General features: G+C 39.6%; 1 protein-coding gene across 4 annotated transcripts in view; it reads left to right on the top strand.

Moving 5' to 3' along the window:
* LOC117364636 (E1A-binding protein p400-like) overlaps positions 1 to 17,252 on the top strand; it is a 203,503-nt gene that overhangs the window by 29,401 nt on the left and 156,850 nt on the right. For all 4 annotated transcript variants that reach the window (XM_033954039.1, XM_033954040.1, XM_033954038.1 and 1 more), the window contains 2 exons: positions 209 to 540; positions 10,054 to 10,353. In XM_033954039.1, coding sequence (XP_033809930.1) covers positions 209 to 540; positions 10,054 to 10,353 — 632 coding nt within the window. The remainder of the gene's footprint in view (positions 1 to 208; positions 541 to 10,053; positions 10,354 to 17,252) is intronic.

Below are 17,252 nucleotides of genomic sequence, written 5' to 3'. Positions count from 1 at the left end.
ACACCCTGGTCAAGCATGTACCTGTAGAGATTTTGTCCTGATCTAGACGTGCTTTATGTTGATTAATTACTATCTGTGGGTAATACTATATCTGCACCTTGCTTTTAAACTTACAAAAACAAAGTCTGCTTCCTTGGGTACTGAATAATTCCTTTCTTGAAAAAGTGAGAAATGAAATCTGTCCTTGAATGTTTGGTTCACTTTGCAGGTGGAATGCCACCTACTCCTCAAACTGTGCAGCTGACAGGACAGAAGCAGAGCCAACAGCAGTATGACCCATCGAAAGGACCTCCTGTGCAGAACGCTGCCAGTTTACACACACCTCCACCTCAGCTGCCCAGCAGGCTGCAGCCCACGAATGTCCCTGTAACTTCACTCCCAGCGACACTACAGCTGGCTCAGCAGCAGCAGATGGAGTCTCCATCTCAGCCCCAGCTTCAGATGCATGTAAAGACGCAGCCTCCAACATCGCTGCAGCCAGCACTTCATACACTGATGCCGCCACAGGTGTCTCAGCCACAAAGTACAGTATCGCAGCAGGTACTTCATGCAACGTGCAGTAGTATTTTTATGAATAATATCATTAAACAGTGACATGACACTAATGTGTATCCATAGTGGATTGTGAAACATTTAGAAAGGGATGAGCATGCACTGTCCTGTTCTAATGTAGCTGGTTATGTATTGATTCTTTTTTACTTCAATGTTTGCGATGTCCTGAAAATGTTGTCTTTAAACATCCCATCAATCATCAGTTGTGGGTAAAGACAGTATCCAAAGCCAGTATTTAAAAGCTTATAATTATAGCTCCCAGTTGGCTCTCTGCCATGAAATCAAATTGTCTGCTGGGAAACATTTCTCCCTGAAAGTGAAGGAAGTGAAAACATCGAGGAACAGGAGGAACCAAAGCTCAAAATCCCTAAAGTTGGTGTATCAGTGGCAGCTAGGAAGCAAAGGGTAGCAGTGGTTGGTGATTTCCTTTAGAAGGATACAGATGTGCCCATCTGTTGACCAGACACAGTAATCCCCAGGATCCACTTCAAATGTGCATGTCTGGCCTACAAGATCCTACATGGCATCCTTCCTGCCGTTATCCCTCTATCCTGGAACTCCCCAACCCCTACTTCCTCCAGATCCTCCCAAATTTTTAAACTATCCTTCCCTTCCATAAAAGGTATTTCCCATGTAGGCAAACTTGGGTCATCCCTCCCCTTTAGAATCACTGAGATCTGGAATAACCTCACCTCCCCTCTCCGAACCTCAAGCTCCCTCCAACTCTTCCGCAAACACCTAAAAACCTGGCTATTCTCAAAACTGTAACACTTCCCCCCTCTTAGGCCTCTCACCTTCCCCCTTTACACCTAACTCTTTAATCTCTCCACTGTAGTTCCTCTCTCATCTTTCTTCCTGTAAACCGTGCCGAGCTCCGCATTCGTGGAGATGGTGCGGTATATAAACCCAAGGTTTAGTTTAGTTTAGTTTAGTTTAGTCCTGGAAGGAGTGCTGTCTGTCTGGTGCCAAGAATTGGGACATTACAGGCAAGTTGCTAAGACTCATCAAGTCTACTGACTATTACCCACTGCTGCTCATCAATATTGGTACAATGCTTCTGCTAGAAGAGAGGATGAAGCACATAGGTGCACAAATGATGGTTCTTATCAGTCGTCCTCAAGGTCAAAGAAGAGAAGCTTGTATCTTAAGAGATGAATGCTTGGCTGCATGGACGGTGTCATCAAGAACATTTCAGTGTCTGGGACCATGGGATCATATTCCAAGGGCTACTGAGCAGAGATGGTATCCATCTATCAAAGAGAGGACACAGGGTCTTCCGCAGCAGGCTGGATAACCTGAAGAGGGCATTAAATTAGAATTATTGGGGATGGATAAAAAATTTAGATAGATAAAATATTTAAAAATCTATAGAGAAATGAGATGAAAGGACAATATCTGTAAAGCTGTGTATACTACTGCCCATAGTATGGGAAATAAGATTCTGGATCTGGAGGCTCCAGTAGAAGAGAATGACTTGGATTTAGTTGTGGTTACAGGCTATAATCTATTCAGGAAGAACAAAGTAGGAAAAAAGGGAGAAGGAATGGCATTAGATGTTTGTTTCATTTGATAATAGCACCTTTCTTATAATTAAAACAAAGTGGTTAACAATTAAAAATTCCTCATGTTAGAAAGGAGTGCTTGTATGTTAAAAAATAAGATTAAAGTGATAGAATTGCAGGACTTGTGAGGTAAGGAAGAACTACTATGGATTAATCTGGAAAGAGGCAATGGAATATCTATTTACATTTTTGTGGTATACAGGTCGTCAGAAGCAGAGGAAGTGGACAGAGGTGATTTCAGAATGCTGGACATTGATTGGAGTGTTCTCTTGTGAGGTTGCCTAAATATAAGAAGATCCTGGATTCTCTACAGAGAGAACTGTTCTAGCAGTTAGTAATGGAATCCACTCAAGACAAAATCATGCTGGACCTTATGCTTACAAATGGGGAGAGTGTCTCTGATGTAAAAATGGGTGATCACTAGATGGTGTGGTTCAGCATTAAGATACATGTAGAAATGGTTTATTTAAAAGTGAAGGTTCTAGACTGCAAAATAACAAGCTTTAACAAGATAGAGTAATACCTCAAAAGAGTCAGCTGGATGGGAACAGCTGGGGGCAAAATTGAAAGGAGCTATATTAAGGGCAACATCTTTTTTTTTTTGTTAGGAAAGTAAATAAATTTAAGAGGTAAAGGAGGCCACTTTGTTTCTCAAAAGTTGTAACTGAAAAATAAGGGAAAAGAAATTAGCCTTCATAAGCTAGAAAAAATCTCAAAGAGGAAGGCAATTAGCAATATCTGAAAAAGCTTTGAGAAGCTAGTAAAGTAATCAGGAAAGCAAAAAATACAAATGGAAGTAAAATTAGCCAATACAGTGAAATGGGAAGACAAGACATTTTTTAGATATGCTAGTGTTAGGAGGAAGTGCAAAAGTGGCATTGTGAAGCTCAAGGGAGAAAGGGAGAACAGTGTACAAGTTGATAAGAATAAGCTGGTACTATTCTGTGTTCACAGAGGAAGGGCAAACAAAAGTTTGACCCTTGGTGCTCCACAGAATTAAAAATCTGACAAAAGCAAAACCAAAGACACTGTGGAGAAGATGATGTTCAAGATGCAGGCTTTATTAAAAGTACAATCCAGTGATCCACATAAATACCTAGGACCCAAATCGTTGGGGACTATGGACCCAACATGGTCCGTGTTTCGACAAAACTGTCTTCCTCAGGGGTCCTATGAATAATAATATAATAAAGAGAATGTTTCCTATATTGATGAAATTATTAATATGTGATAAATCATGCAAAAGAATGTGGATTTTCATAAACTTATGAGTAATGACTGGTGTCTAGAAATGTGTTGGTGTGATAAATTCTATAAGTGTGCATGTGTTATAAAATATGTAGAAGTGACCGAAGAGATGCTGCAAGCATCTCATTTGATAAGTAATGTGATTGAGTGAAAAAGGTGCCTTATTCATCATTGTGAAGTACATAGTGGTGACTAGAACATGCTTAGGGAAAGCCAAGGATAACAAGATGAAACAGAAAAGAAAGCCTTTTAAATGAATAAATAAGTAAATGGAATCTTGGGAAATAAATAGATACATACCCCGAGGGTCCTGATACAACAACTTGTGGATCAAAGGCTAAAAACTAAAAGGGTCCTATTGTTTATTAAAATGAGCATAAGTATTAAAGTGTAACTGCTTTTATAAAGGTTATGACAAAATAAAATGAAGGAAAGATGGCGGGGAACAGAATCTCATATGAGAACATTTAATCATGAGAAAACAAGTTTATAAGGGTTTATTCATAAGAGAACCAATTTAATGCTAAGAACACTGCAATTAAAAACACTATAATTAAAAACTTTGACATTAAAAATGCAAAGCAAATGAAACCGGAGGAAATTCTGATGAGCTGCAGGGAACATAGTAAAAAACCGTAACAAGGTTTTTTGTGCTGTAAGAGGTAGATCTACTCCGTGTGTCTAAAAACCTGTGTTCATACCAGGAAAATATTTGTACAAGACCTAATGGAAAACCGGTAAACTATAAAGTGGAAAAACTCACCAACTCTGGACAAAACTCTGCGCGGTTGAGAAATCCTCATAGGTGGTAAAGAAAATGCGCACTTTAGACCTCTTTTGATTTAAACAGTACAGGAGGTAAAATTGGACATGTTGAACAATGGGATTGGTGTTACTCACAGAAGGGAAGGACCCAAAAGATGATGTCAAAGAAAAGGAGGGGTTTGGGGCTAACCGGACTAACGTAAATGCACGCAGTATAAAAAAATGCAGATTTAAAGCTCAAACGTAACGTTAATGATGTCCCCGAAGGGGACTCTTAACAAATATGAAATGTGTATCCACTTATGATCTCCATCATAAGTTTGTAAAAGAGAGAGTTGATGTAGAGTGTAATTCATGAAAAAGAGAGAACTGAGGAGGCGGCTGATAGTACCTGCGAGTCAGATGGCTGTGTTCAAGTTGAACCTATTGAGTGTATTGTGGGGGGCATAGATATATGACCCGACAAATAATGAATGTATCATGATGCCAGTGAGTGGATGGAAAGTATAATATAATAATGAATGGTGGAATATGTAAATACAAAAAGACCCGCTTTGAATGACTTCAGTGTTAAATTAGTGTGAGTTTGAACATAGCTTCTGGGAATCGTGCATGAAATTATAAATGTATAGAGCAGCGGTGAGCACGAGAGATATTGAAAAATGAACAATAATGAGAAAAGAAGAAAAAACGGAGCAAGAACCTACGTGATGTGTATGCTTCTTTGAACTGCAAATAAAGTGTGTAAGAAATGGAAAGGAAAAGTGAGCCAATGAAACAAAGAACATAAGCAATGCCTCTGCTGGGTCAGGCCAGCAGTCCACTCATGCGGCGGCCCATCAGGTCCAGGACCTGTATAGTAGTTCTCTATCTATACCCTTCAATCCCCTTTTCCTTCAGAAAATCATCCAATCCCTTTTTGAACCTCAATACCGTACTCTGTCCTATCACACCCTCTGGAAGCGCATTCCAGGCATCCATCACCCTTTGGGTGAAGAAGAACTTCCTAGAATTGGTTCTGAATCTGTCCCCTCTTAATTTTTCCGAATGCCCTCTCGTTCTTGTAGTTTCTGAAAGTTTGAAGAATCTGTCCCTCTCCACTTTCTCTATGCCCTTCATGATCTTGTAAGTCTCTATCATGTCCCCTCTAAGCCTTCGTTTCTCCAGGGAGAAGAGCCCAAGTCTCTCTAATCTTTCAGCATATGAAAGGTTTTCCATACCCTTTATCAGTCGTGTCGCTCTCCTCTGCACCCTCTCGAGTATCACCATATCCTTCTTTAGGTACAGCGACCAGTATTGGACGCAGTACTCCAGATGCGGGCGCACCATTGCCCGATACAACTACAGGATAACATCTTTCGTTCTGGTTGTTATACCTTTCTTGATAATACCTAGCATTCTGTTCGCCTTCTTTGAGGCCTCTGCACACTGTGCCGATGGTTTCATCATTTTATCAACCAGTACCCCCAAGTCCTTCTCTAGGCTACTTTCCTTCTCTAGGCTACCAGCCCTTCCATTGTATAGCTGTACATCGGGTTTCTGTTTCCTACATGCAAGACTTTACATTTCTCTACATTAAAATTCATCTGCCATTTTTTTGCCCACTCTCCCAGTTTGTTCAGGTCCCTTTGTAGATCTTCACAGTCCATGATGGATTTAACCAAGAGTGAGCATGATTGATTGGAAGGACCAGGAGTAGGTCTGCAGAAGACAAATGTAAATAGAAATGGAAGATTAGAAAATCCTGAACAATTTTCAGAAGACTGTGTTTGTGAAAAGCTAGCTAAACTGAAGGTTGATAAAGTGATGGGGCCAGATGGGATATGTCCAAAGGTACTGAAGGAACTTAGAGAAGCTCTGTTGACTCTGCTGTCTGGAATTTTCAATTCCTCTTTAGAGTGAGACATGGTCCCAGAGGACTAGAGAAAAACAGATGTGGGCTCTTTTTACATAAGAACTGCCATCACCGGATCAGACTTTGGTCCATCAAGTCCGGCGATCCGCACACGCGGAGGCCCATACCCCTCTATGCCTCTCATAAGGAGATGTGCATCTAGTTTGCTTTTAAATCCTAGAACGGTGGATTCCGCAATAATCTCCTCTAGGAGAGCATTCACTCGTTGCGTGAAGCAGAACTTCCTGATATTTGTCCTGGACTTGTCCCCCCTTAGCTTCAGTCCATGTCCGCTTGTCCATGTCACATTGGACATTGTAAAGAATTGTTTTTCCTGCTCTATTTTGTCGATGCCTAAACCTATCCAGCACAACAATCCTAACCCAACATCCAACACTCTATAAACCCTTAGTACTCTCTAATTTTTTTCTAATTACCAAACATTATCTAATACACATAATTATCCCTTAAAATTTTATCTCATCGTTTATTCTATTACTTCAAGGTTGAAATGTAATTCTTGTTTTTAGTTTGGATGTAATCCGCCTTGAACTGCAAGGTAATGGCGGAATAGAAATCACTAATGTAATGTAATGTAATATCCCCTCGCAGTCTCCTTTTCTCAAAAGTGAAACTAAAGGGGAGGTTGGGAACTACAGGCTGTGCTTAGTCTGACTTCTTAGATGAATAAATTATTAGAAACACTTTTAAAACAGAAGATAGTGAGTTTTCTGGAATCTAGTGGTTTGCAGGACGTAAGGCAGCATGGTTTCACTATAGGTAGGTCTTGTCAGACAAATCTGATTAATTTTTTTGGGTAACCAGATAGTTAGATCGAGAGAGAAAGCTGGATGTGGTATACTTAGATTTTATCAAAGCCTTTGACATGGTTTCACATAGGTGACAGAAATAAACTTATGCCCCCGATTCTAAAGTTAGGCGCTGATATTGGCACCTAACGTAATTGATTAAAGGCTTAATCAGTGCTGATATTGGCACTCAGCACCTCACAATCAGCTTTAATTGGGCTTAAATTGAAAGTTTGATGCCTTACTTGAAAAATCTGGTTCTATAAAAAGTAGGTGCCTAGCCCGAAATGCCTACACTAAAAGTAGGCGTGGTAAGGAGTGGATCATGGGCATAATTTCGAGTTAGGCACCGCTTTGTGACTTAGGAGCCATTAAGCTCTGATATCAGTGCCTAACTTTAGGCGAAGGAACCCTGGCATAAATTGGGGATGCCTAAATGTTAGGATGCTGAGCGCTGCCTAAGCATGCTCAGACGACACTAAGTATGATTCTATAATGGGCGCCTAAGTTTTATAGAATCGGTGCCAATATCAGCACCTAACTTTAGGTGGACTTTATATAAACAGGGTCTTAGTGCCCTCATAGAGTCTGACTGGTTAAGTGGAAGGCGACAAAGGGTAGTGGTAAATGGAGTTCAGTTCAAGGAAAAGGATGTTAGCCCAGATGTGGTTTGCAAGAATCAATCCTTTTCCTTGTTTATTTTAATGTTTTTTTCTGAGCAATATTGTGGATGGGTTGCCAGGAAAGGTCTGCCTCTTTGCAGATGAAACCAAAATTTGTAATAGGGTAAACATCCCTAAGGATGTACATAAGAACATAAGAATAGCCTTACTGGGTCAGACCAACGGTCCATCAAGCCCAGTAGCCCATTCTCACGGTAGCCAATCCAGGTCCCTAGTACCTGGCCAAAACCCAAGGAGTAGCAATATTCCATGCTACCGATCCAGGGCAAGCAGTGGCTTCTCCCATGTCTTTCTCAATAACAGACTATAGACTTTTCCTCCAGGAACTTGTCCAAACCTTTCTTAAAACCAGCTACGCTATCCGCTCTTACCAAATTTTGGCATCTTAAGATTTAATCCTAAAAAATACATGCATCTAGGCAGCAAAATCTCGAGGGAGAAGTGCAGTATAAAGAGTGCACAAAGGAGGGGTGAGACTCGAAAGTGATCCTATATGATGATCTTAAGGTGGCCAAATAGGTAGAAAAGGTGATAGTGAAAATCAGAAGGATGCTTGAGTGCATAGGGAGAGGAATGGTCAGCAGGAAAAAAGAAGTGGTAATCCATTTGAATAACTCTTGGACGAGTCCCCATTCAAACTACTGTGTGCAGTTCTGGAGACTGCACCGTCAAAAGGATATAAAAAAGATGTAGTCAGTCTAGAGGATGGCTACCAAAATGTTGAGTGGTTTTCATCATAAAGCGTATTGAGACTGACCTAAAGATCTCACCATGTATAATTTGGCAGAGGGGAGATCTAAGAGAGACATTTAAATCCCCCCTTGGCTTAAATGCACAGAAAGTGAATCTTACAACTGAAAGGAATCTCTGGAATGAGCGGGCATTGGATGAGGGTGAAAGAGGACTGACTCAGAATCAATCCACGGAAATACTTCCATACAGAAAGAGTGGTAGATGTATGCAGTGGCATCCCAGTGGAGGAGGTGGAGACCATGACTCTATCTGAATTCAAGAAAACATGAGACAAGCATAGAGTATCTCTAAGGGAAAAGAAGAGATAGTGGATGGTAAGAACATAAGAATTGCCGCTGCTGGGTCAGACCAGTGGTCCATCGTGCCCAGCAATCTGCTCCCGCGGCGGCACCCCAGGTCAAAGACCAGAGCCCTAATTGAGACAACCCTACCTGCGTACGTTCTGGTTGAATCCCTGGAGGGTGTTTTCCCCTATAACAACCTCTGGAAGAGCGTTCCAGTTTTCCACCACTCTCTGGGTGAAGAAGAACTTCCTTACGTTTGTATGGAATCTATCCCCTTTTAACTTTAGAGAGTGCCCTCTCGTTCTTCCTACCTTGGAGAGGGTGAACAACCTGTCTTTATCTACTAAGTCTATTCCCTTCAGTATCTTGAATGTTTCTATTATGTCCTCTAAATAAATAGTAAATGATGTATGTGGACAGAATGAATAGATCATAAGGTCTTTATCTGCTTCATTTGCTATGTTTAAATGGATTTGTTTTGCATGTATTATGACAGTAATGAACCTCTCCGCTAAGCCATAGTGTGTAGCGTATAATCTCAGTATTTTAAATTTGCTGCTGATACCAAATTTACTTGCATTGTGCTGAAGAGAGATTCCTACTGGAGTTCATAGGATGTAATTTGTATAGACAATATCAAGGTGTGCTTGGAAATGCTTTTAATCAAACCTGTGGCACCCAGAGCGATGGGAAAGTATTTTTGTATCTTTCTGCTACCCTTTTCCTGGTCTCTGGCTGGATGTTTTGGTGAGTATCTTTCTTTCCATGCAATGTAGAGAATAATCAGTTGGCAGGGGTATTTCTATAATACTCTTCTCATGGTTATCTCCTTTACCACTATGTCTGGTTTTCTTGCACTGAGTTCTTGTCTGTTGGAATGCTTATGTCTCATGTGATCACTTCATTCACCAGATGATAACATAAGTGTTTTTGAATATTGCCTGTACTGTGTCCAACTGAAGGAAAAAGTGAAGTTTCATAGGTAGTCTATAGTTTAATGCCTTTACTGGTTAAATGGTATAACTGTGCAAGATAAACTTTATAATAATTGTACATTGTTAAGGATAGTAAGTAAGATTTTCAATAAAAATTTTATGAGCAGAGTTGCCACCTGAGAATCTTGAACAATCTATTGCAGAATTTGCTAAAATTTTCTGCAAATTCTACCTGTAATCTGCCACTGGAGAACATAAGATAATACTTACTGGGTCATACCAATAGTCCATCAAGCCCAGTAGCCCATTCTCACGGTGGCCAATCCAGGTCACTAGTACCTGGCCAAAATCCAAGGAGTAGCAACATTCCATGCTACCAATCCAGGGCAAGATTGGGGGTCCTAATACTACTTTTGCAGTTGTTAATTGTTCAGAACTAGGCTAGCAAATTTTAAATGCCCCAAATACATTTCTTAAAATCTAACTACCTGTACATAAGAACAATTGAAAAAAAGAAAAAATATAGCTTTATTTACAACATTAACCTAAATTTGCTTTTTATTGATAGACATTGACGTTAACACGTCCATCTGAAGACTCCATCCAAGCCAGTCAGCGTCTTCTGTCCAATTCACTGCCTACCTCTTTTATGGCACCAACCACTCCTTCAAGCACCACATCACTTCCTGCCCTCCCACCCCAAGCATCCAGAACCCCCCAAGCTGCCAACAAATCACTGTCCTCTGTTACCTCCAAAGCAACCGGATTTGCTGGAGCACCAGCACATAGAACACAGAGCTCACCACAGAGCACAGTGGCACGGCCTCAGGAGAGCTCTCAAGATAAACTGGCTGAGCAAGTGAAACTGGTAATTGTTTTTTCAACTAAAATAAATAAAATTAGATTAATAGCAAAGTATATGAAGTTCCAAGTTTGCTAACGCTCTCAAAATAATTGGATGCTCTTTATCACCTGCTGTGTGAAAGTAGATCTGTCACACAAGTACCTATCTGTTCTCAGATGCTTATGAACAGCAACAAATTTAGGTATTTTTCATGCTGATCCAGTAAAAGGCATCATAGCCATAATGGTACCCTTTCCTCATTAATCAATCAAAATGCTCAAAACACTCCAGTAACTTTCAAATAAATGTATGCATAAGACAATTATTAATAATGAAGGAAAAAAGCCTCAGGTGGCCCATATCAAATATCAGGCATACTAGTGAAATGAGTATAGAAAGCATTTTATTTACAAAATTTCTAACCTAAGCAGTTTACAAAATACATACATATTCATCAGGTAATGTACAAACATATAAAGCAGCATTCTAAAATGTCATAGTAAATATCACTGCACTTTCAATTAAAGCCTCTAATATCAGAAAGTAATCTTCATGGTCCTGTCAGATTATGGCTACTAGTGCCAATCCACATTCCAGTAGCCTCTCCCCCGTCTTCAAGAGAAACCTCTGGGGTAGCAACTCTATCCTGTTCAGATAAACAACTTTAATTATATCAATCTTTAGAGCTTCTACTGATTGTGGATATTTTTGCTGCACATACTCCATAGATTGCTGTGTGGCTTACAATGGATTTAATATTATTGATGTACTGTCACTATTACTAATGAAGGTTTGTTCTGCCTATGATGGTAAATTTGGAGTAGAATCAGATTGAGTTGTGAAGCTACTTACTATACTCGCTCTGCTAGTGTGCCTGATGTTTGATATGGACCACCTGAGGCTTTTTTCCTTCATTATTAATAATTGTACATTTATTTGAAAGTTACTGGAGTGTTTTGAGTATTTTGATTTATACTGTAATTCCTCCAGTCCTTCAATTGCTGTCTTCTGTAGTACAAATCCTTTCCTCATTATCCATCAGACCAATCGAGAACAGGTAGATAGATGGAGGCAGAGAGCAAACTCCTGCCATGTACTACAGTACTACTACTACTATTAATTATTTCACTGGTTAAATAACACTTGGCCAGCTAACGCTAATATTTAGTGTAAGATGGCCACTGAATATTAGCGCTTAGTGGCTAGCCTGGTCACTGACATAGCTTGTTATCGCCGGTATTCATTGGCTGGCCAGCTAGTTGAGTAGCCAGATAGACCTGCATAAATAGCAGGTCTGTCTTTCACTGCTATAATTTAGCCATCAGCTGGCTATGTTAAAAGTGGCTATAAATAAATGAGAAGTTCAGTGCTGGTTGCCAGATGGCCTGGCATTGATTTTCCAAGTTTGCCGCCAACCATGGGAATTAGCCTAGGTAACTCCTGTGATCTGAATATCGTCACATCAGTGTTCTCAGCCTCCAGCATATGGTGAAAAGGCATAATAGTGTAACACTCTTCTGAAAATTGATTGACATTGGTTCTTGGGCCCAGTTGAAGTATTGGTCACCCAGTTGAATTTGGTCAGTCAAGAGGCTTCAGCTGTCATCTGCCTGGCCCCTGAGAGAAAATCTCAAGGAAGTCTCGTCTCTCTCCATCCTTCCTCTCTCTTATTTTTCTTGGATAGTCCCTCCTTCCTTCCCTCCCTCCCCTTACATATCTTCCAGTAGAACTTTGTAAAGATTTTGGGGGAACATAACAGGGCTCAGTGGAGAATTGGAAGAGGCTTCTGAACCAGTGCTGAGATAAGGGCTGCAGTCCAAGGGTATGTGGTTTTAGCTTGGAGGCGAGTGGGGTCTCCTGTGCTAAGGGAAAGTGGGGAAATCCAGGCTATCAGTATGCAGGCTATTAGTACGCTGATAACCCTGCTATCAGTATGTAGGCTATCAGTATGCGATCTGCGTACTGATAGCCTGGATTTGGCGCTAAGGCCTTGAAGCAGTGGTTACCAGCCACGAATCGATCGTCAGTCTGGCCTGTTTGTGTTCAGTGGTTTTTACTATTAATCATTCTCGGCTATTTTTTTGCTCCCACCTGCTAACTTTAAATTTGTGTGAAAGTTTTTTTCCTATGATGCTTGGGTGGAAGAGTGTGGGTACACCTCTCCATTTGTTTGAGGCTTTTCTTTCGCTTAAGTAATAAGCTAGCTTTCTTGGCTTGTGTGGTGCTTTTGTCTTGCTCTGTATAAGAACAGCTTTACTGGGTCAGACCAGTGGTCCATCTAGCACAGTATCCCATCTTCACAGTGGCCAATCCAGGTCACAAGTACCTAGTAAAAACCCAAATAGTAGCAACATTCCATTCTACCAATCCAGAACTTGCCCTGGAATGGGGAGGAGTTCACAATCATTTGCTCTCTGCTTCCATCTGCTGGTAGAGGGGCATATCCATTTACTCTGGGCTGCGCTGGTAAAATTCAAGGAAAGAAAATTAGCAGATAAAAACAATTTTTTTCTATTTTTACCAAGGCCAGTGTAATTTCTAGAACTTTGCCTTATAAATTATTGATGATACGGTTTGTTTTTAAGGATATACCTCCATTGATAGGTGGTATATAAATAAATAAATATCCTTGATTTAGGCAAAAATTTCCTTGGCCGTAGAATATAGTTGAATAATTATAAACCCTGCGGACCTGCTTTTTAAATTTTCAGTATAATTAACTCTTCAGAATAGTCAATTTATTATATCATTGTCCTTATATTAAAATTTTTTGGAATTCAATTTGGCCACAAATTAATAAATTAATGGAAAATCATATTGCAATATCATATGATACAATTATATTTGGAACAATGATGAGAAAAAAAAGTCAAATTTCACCAGAAAATAATAAGCTTTTATTAATTATGACAGGGGTTGCCATTCAACATATAACTAATAATTGGAAAAATTACAACAACCTAAATTACACATTTTGGTGGAATACAATATGCCATATTTTTAAAATGGAAAGAATAATAGCAATACAAAAGGGGACATATAATAAATTTATAAAAATATGGGGGCCATTGACAAAATACTGTAATGATTAAATAATAGAATATTTTTTCTTCTTTTCTTCTTTTAGAGATTTTTTTTTTTTTTTTTATGACACACATATAGGGGGGGTAAGGAAAACAATTTATATATAATATATTATAATATATGATACAAAATGTAACATATGATTAAAAAATAATAGAAGGGTGGGGGGAGGGAAAATGAACAAAATTTATCCAGAATATATTGTATTAGATATAAATATGTTATTGAATAATTATCAATTATATTCTAATATGTTGTATACTTTTATAAAATTTGAAAATTAAAAATATTATATTAAAGCAATAAAAGGGTGGGGGGAGGGTGAAGGGGAAAATCAAATCCAGACATACATTGTGTTAGATATAAAAGTGATACCATGCATTTATCAACTGTATTTTATTAGTATGTACACTTTTTGTAAAATTTGAAAATAAAAATATAATGGAAAAAAAAAAAAAAAAAAAAAAAAGAATAGTCAATTCTCTGTTTTGATATTGATCTACATAAACGTTCTAACAGATCTCCCACCCTCTGCTGCAAACCTAGCCGACTACTTCACCACAGAAATTCATAATTTGAAATCGTCTCTTGTAGCTACAAGCATAGACCTATCAATTAATCAATCTACTTTAGAAAATGAAGATTCAACTGCTGATATGATCTGGAATTATTTCGAAAATCCAGATTGGAACCAATTTCTCAAACTTTACTCCAAATAAGCAAAATCCAATTGCCTATTAGACAACTGTCCACCAACTATCATGAAATCAGCTCCTTTCCCCTTCAAAGCTGATCTTTTCAGCTGGGTTTCTATGTTTGTCTACTGACTACTTTCTGGTGGAACTCGGCCATATCCTTGTGACTCTTATTATTAAAAACTTCAAGGAGTCAGTCTCTTCGGCTGCCAACTACAGACCCATTGCCAACATACCACTTTTCCTTAAACTAATGGAAAGACTAGTTAACATTGATCTCGTGAAATATTTAGAGAAGTTCAACATTCTACACGACTCTTAGTCTGGTTTTCGCACAAATTACAGTATGGAAACAGTCTTAGCTTCGCTGACTGATTACCTTTTCCATCTGTTTTCCCTGGGAAAAAGCGCACTGGTACTTCAGTTCGACTTGAGCAGTGTCTTTGACCTTATTGACCATGACATTCTGCTTAGATGCCTCGATTCTATTGGCATTTCTGGACAGCTATTAAACTGGTTTACAGGCTTCTTAAAAAACCGCACTTGCCAGGTTCAAAGTGACGCAACCTTTTCCCAAACTTGGTGTAATCCTTGCGGAGTTCTACAGGGCTCCCCTCTCTCCCCTTCTCTTTTCAACATCCACATGGCATCATTGTGACATATGTTATCTGACTTAAAATTGAAATCGTATATATACGCAGATGGCATTACAATTATCATTCCCATAACCTCACTGACAATAGACAGAACAACTCACCTCATCTGTTCTCACTAAGGTAGACTACATAATTTAAATTAAAAATGAACCCAGAAAAAAAACCAAGATTTTCTTGGCAAGACCTAACTATTGAGATGGATAACCTGGACATACAGATGGATAAACTGGACATTCTGGCCTCACTTGTGTATGCTGGACACTACAGACATTTTTAACATATATTTTCCCATAGCCTGGCCCAGCCTGTACCTTGCTGTCTGTGAACACATGTATCCTTTGAAATGCTAACCCAGCTGGCCTTTGCTGCAAAGTTCCTGTCTCCATTCCCTGCTGGGAGGATATTTCTCCAAGGTTCTGCTGAGCTGTTATCAGTGCTGTATGACTTCACATATGCCAGGCACCCTGAAAAGCCATAAAACATTTATAACAAGCAATCCCTGCAGGATGACGGGGGCTTAGAGAGATGAGGGAGCTTGGTACTTTTCACCAGATTGGACATTTGCTGCCTGTCTCTGAAGCAAGTTATGGGAACCAAGAACAGTTGGGGTGCTGAAAGGTCACCCTTGCCAACTTTCTGCATAAGACTGTCTACAAGGACGCCATCCTGAAGATGTACAGCATTGTAAAACCACAAATTAGCATCTGCAAGGTGATAAGGATCTCAGAGCTGTAGGAAGAAAGTTCACAAAGAATTCTCTGTTTCTGCTTGGGCCCCCCTCCTGGGGGGGGGGAGTGAGAGAGGCGTGGACTGGGGGGAGGAATAGTTAGGTATACATTTTTGTACCAATAGGGAAGTACATGACCAGAGTTCGGGGATGTGCTTTTTGGAACAAAGAAAGAATTTCTCTGTATAAAAAACATGCATCACAGGTAGAGCCAGAGAGATTTACTTGCTTATGCCAGCAGGTGTGCTAGCCCCCTGTTTGGCATATGGGTGTAAGTTCTACTCTCCATTGCATATTCTGAACTGACAATATATTTCTTTCTGCTATGCCTTTGCTGCTGTAATTTTGTAAGTCTTTATACTAACAATAAAAATATTGTCTGTTTTGGAAAATACAATTCCGTCTCGTAGTCATTCCAATGAGGTAAACTAAGCAGCATTTACTTACATAAGAACATAAGCAATGCCTCCGCTGGGTCAGACCTGGGTCCATCATGCCCAGCAGCCCGCTCACGTGGCGGCCCAACAGGTCTAGGACCTGTGTAGTAATCCTCTATCTATACCCTTCTATCCCCTTTTTCAGCAGGAAATTGTCCAATCCTTTCTTAAACCCCGGTACCGTACTCTGCCCTATTACATCTTCTGGAAGCGCATTCCAGGTGTCCATCACACGTTGGGTAAAGAAGAACTTCCTAGCATTCGTTTTGAATCTGTCCCCTTTCAATTTTTCTGAATGCCCTCTTGTTCTTTTATTATTTGAAAGTTTGAAGAATCTGTCCCTCTCTACTCTCTCTATGCCAAGTTAACGAATACCTCTTTGAAATTAAACGGGTTAGATTACCCAAATAATTCTACTATCAAAATCCTTGGAGTCATCCTGGACCGATGCCTGACTTTTGAAGACCATACTAATGCTCAGGTTAAAAAGTGCTTTTGCACCCTATGGAAACTTCGTACCATCAAACACTACTTTGACTTCCTCTCTTTTCGCTTCTGTTTCAATCCCTAATCTTAAGCATCTTAGATTATTGCAACATTATATACTTGGGATCCTTTAAGAAAACCATCAAATGATTGAAAGTCGTTCAGAATTCTGCCGTCCATCTCAATTATGGTCTCAAAAAGTCGGATCATGTTAGCCAGTATTACAGAAAACTGTACTGGCTGCCGATGGAGGCAAGGGTCATCTTCAAGTTTGCCTGCCTCTGCTTCAAAACCACAACAGGTTCATCCCCAATCTATCTGTCACACCATTTTGAATTTCCAGGCACCACTTGCACACGTAGTGCCTATCTGTTTGCCTTCCCATCCTTGAAGAGCTGTATCTACAAGAGATTCCTTGACAGATCACTATCATTCCAAGCAGGCAAATAGAATAAATGTCTAACCACCTCCATTTCAAACCTTCAGGAAATCAATTAAAACCTATCTCTTTGATAAATTTCTCTGACTCCTTTCCTGCCTTGTTGTATCTCTGAAATGCTTCCAGATAAACCTTGACTACTCTTGGCTTGCTAATGTAATGTGAAAGTCTTTTTCTGTAACATCGCTGTCTGTATACAGTCTCCTCCTCTGTAAACGGCTCTGAACTGCTTGTGGTATTGCGGTATACAAAAATAAAATTATTATTATTAAGTCTGAATTCACTATAATATTTTTTTTCTGTAATAGAATAGTGGAAAGACTGACAAGCCCATTCAGTCTATCCAGTTATTCCTGACCACATTGCAAGAATATATCTCAACTGCCAGCTATAGACCAC

The sequence above is a fragment of the Geotrypetes seraphini genome, chromosome 8, assembly GCF_902459505.1.
Source record: "Geotrypetes seraphini chromosome 8, aGeoSer1.1, whole genome shotgun sequence".
Classification (NCBI taxonomy): domain Eukaryota; kingdom Metazoa; phylum Chordata; class Amphibia; order Gymnophiona; family Dermophiidae; genus Geotrypetes; species Geotrypetes seraphini.
Note: the sequence above shows the minus strand (reverse complement) of the source record. Positions and strands in the feature narration are given on the sequence as shown.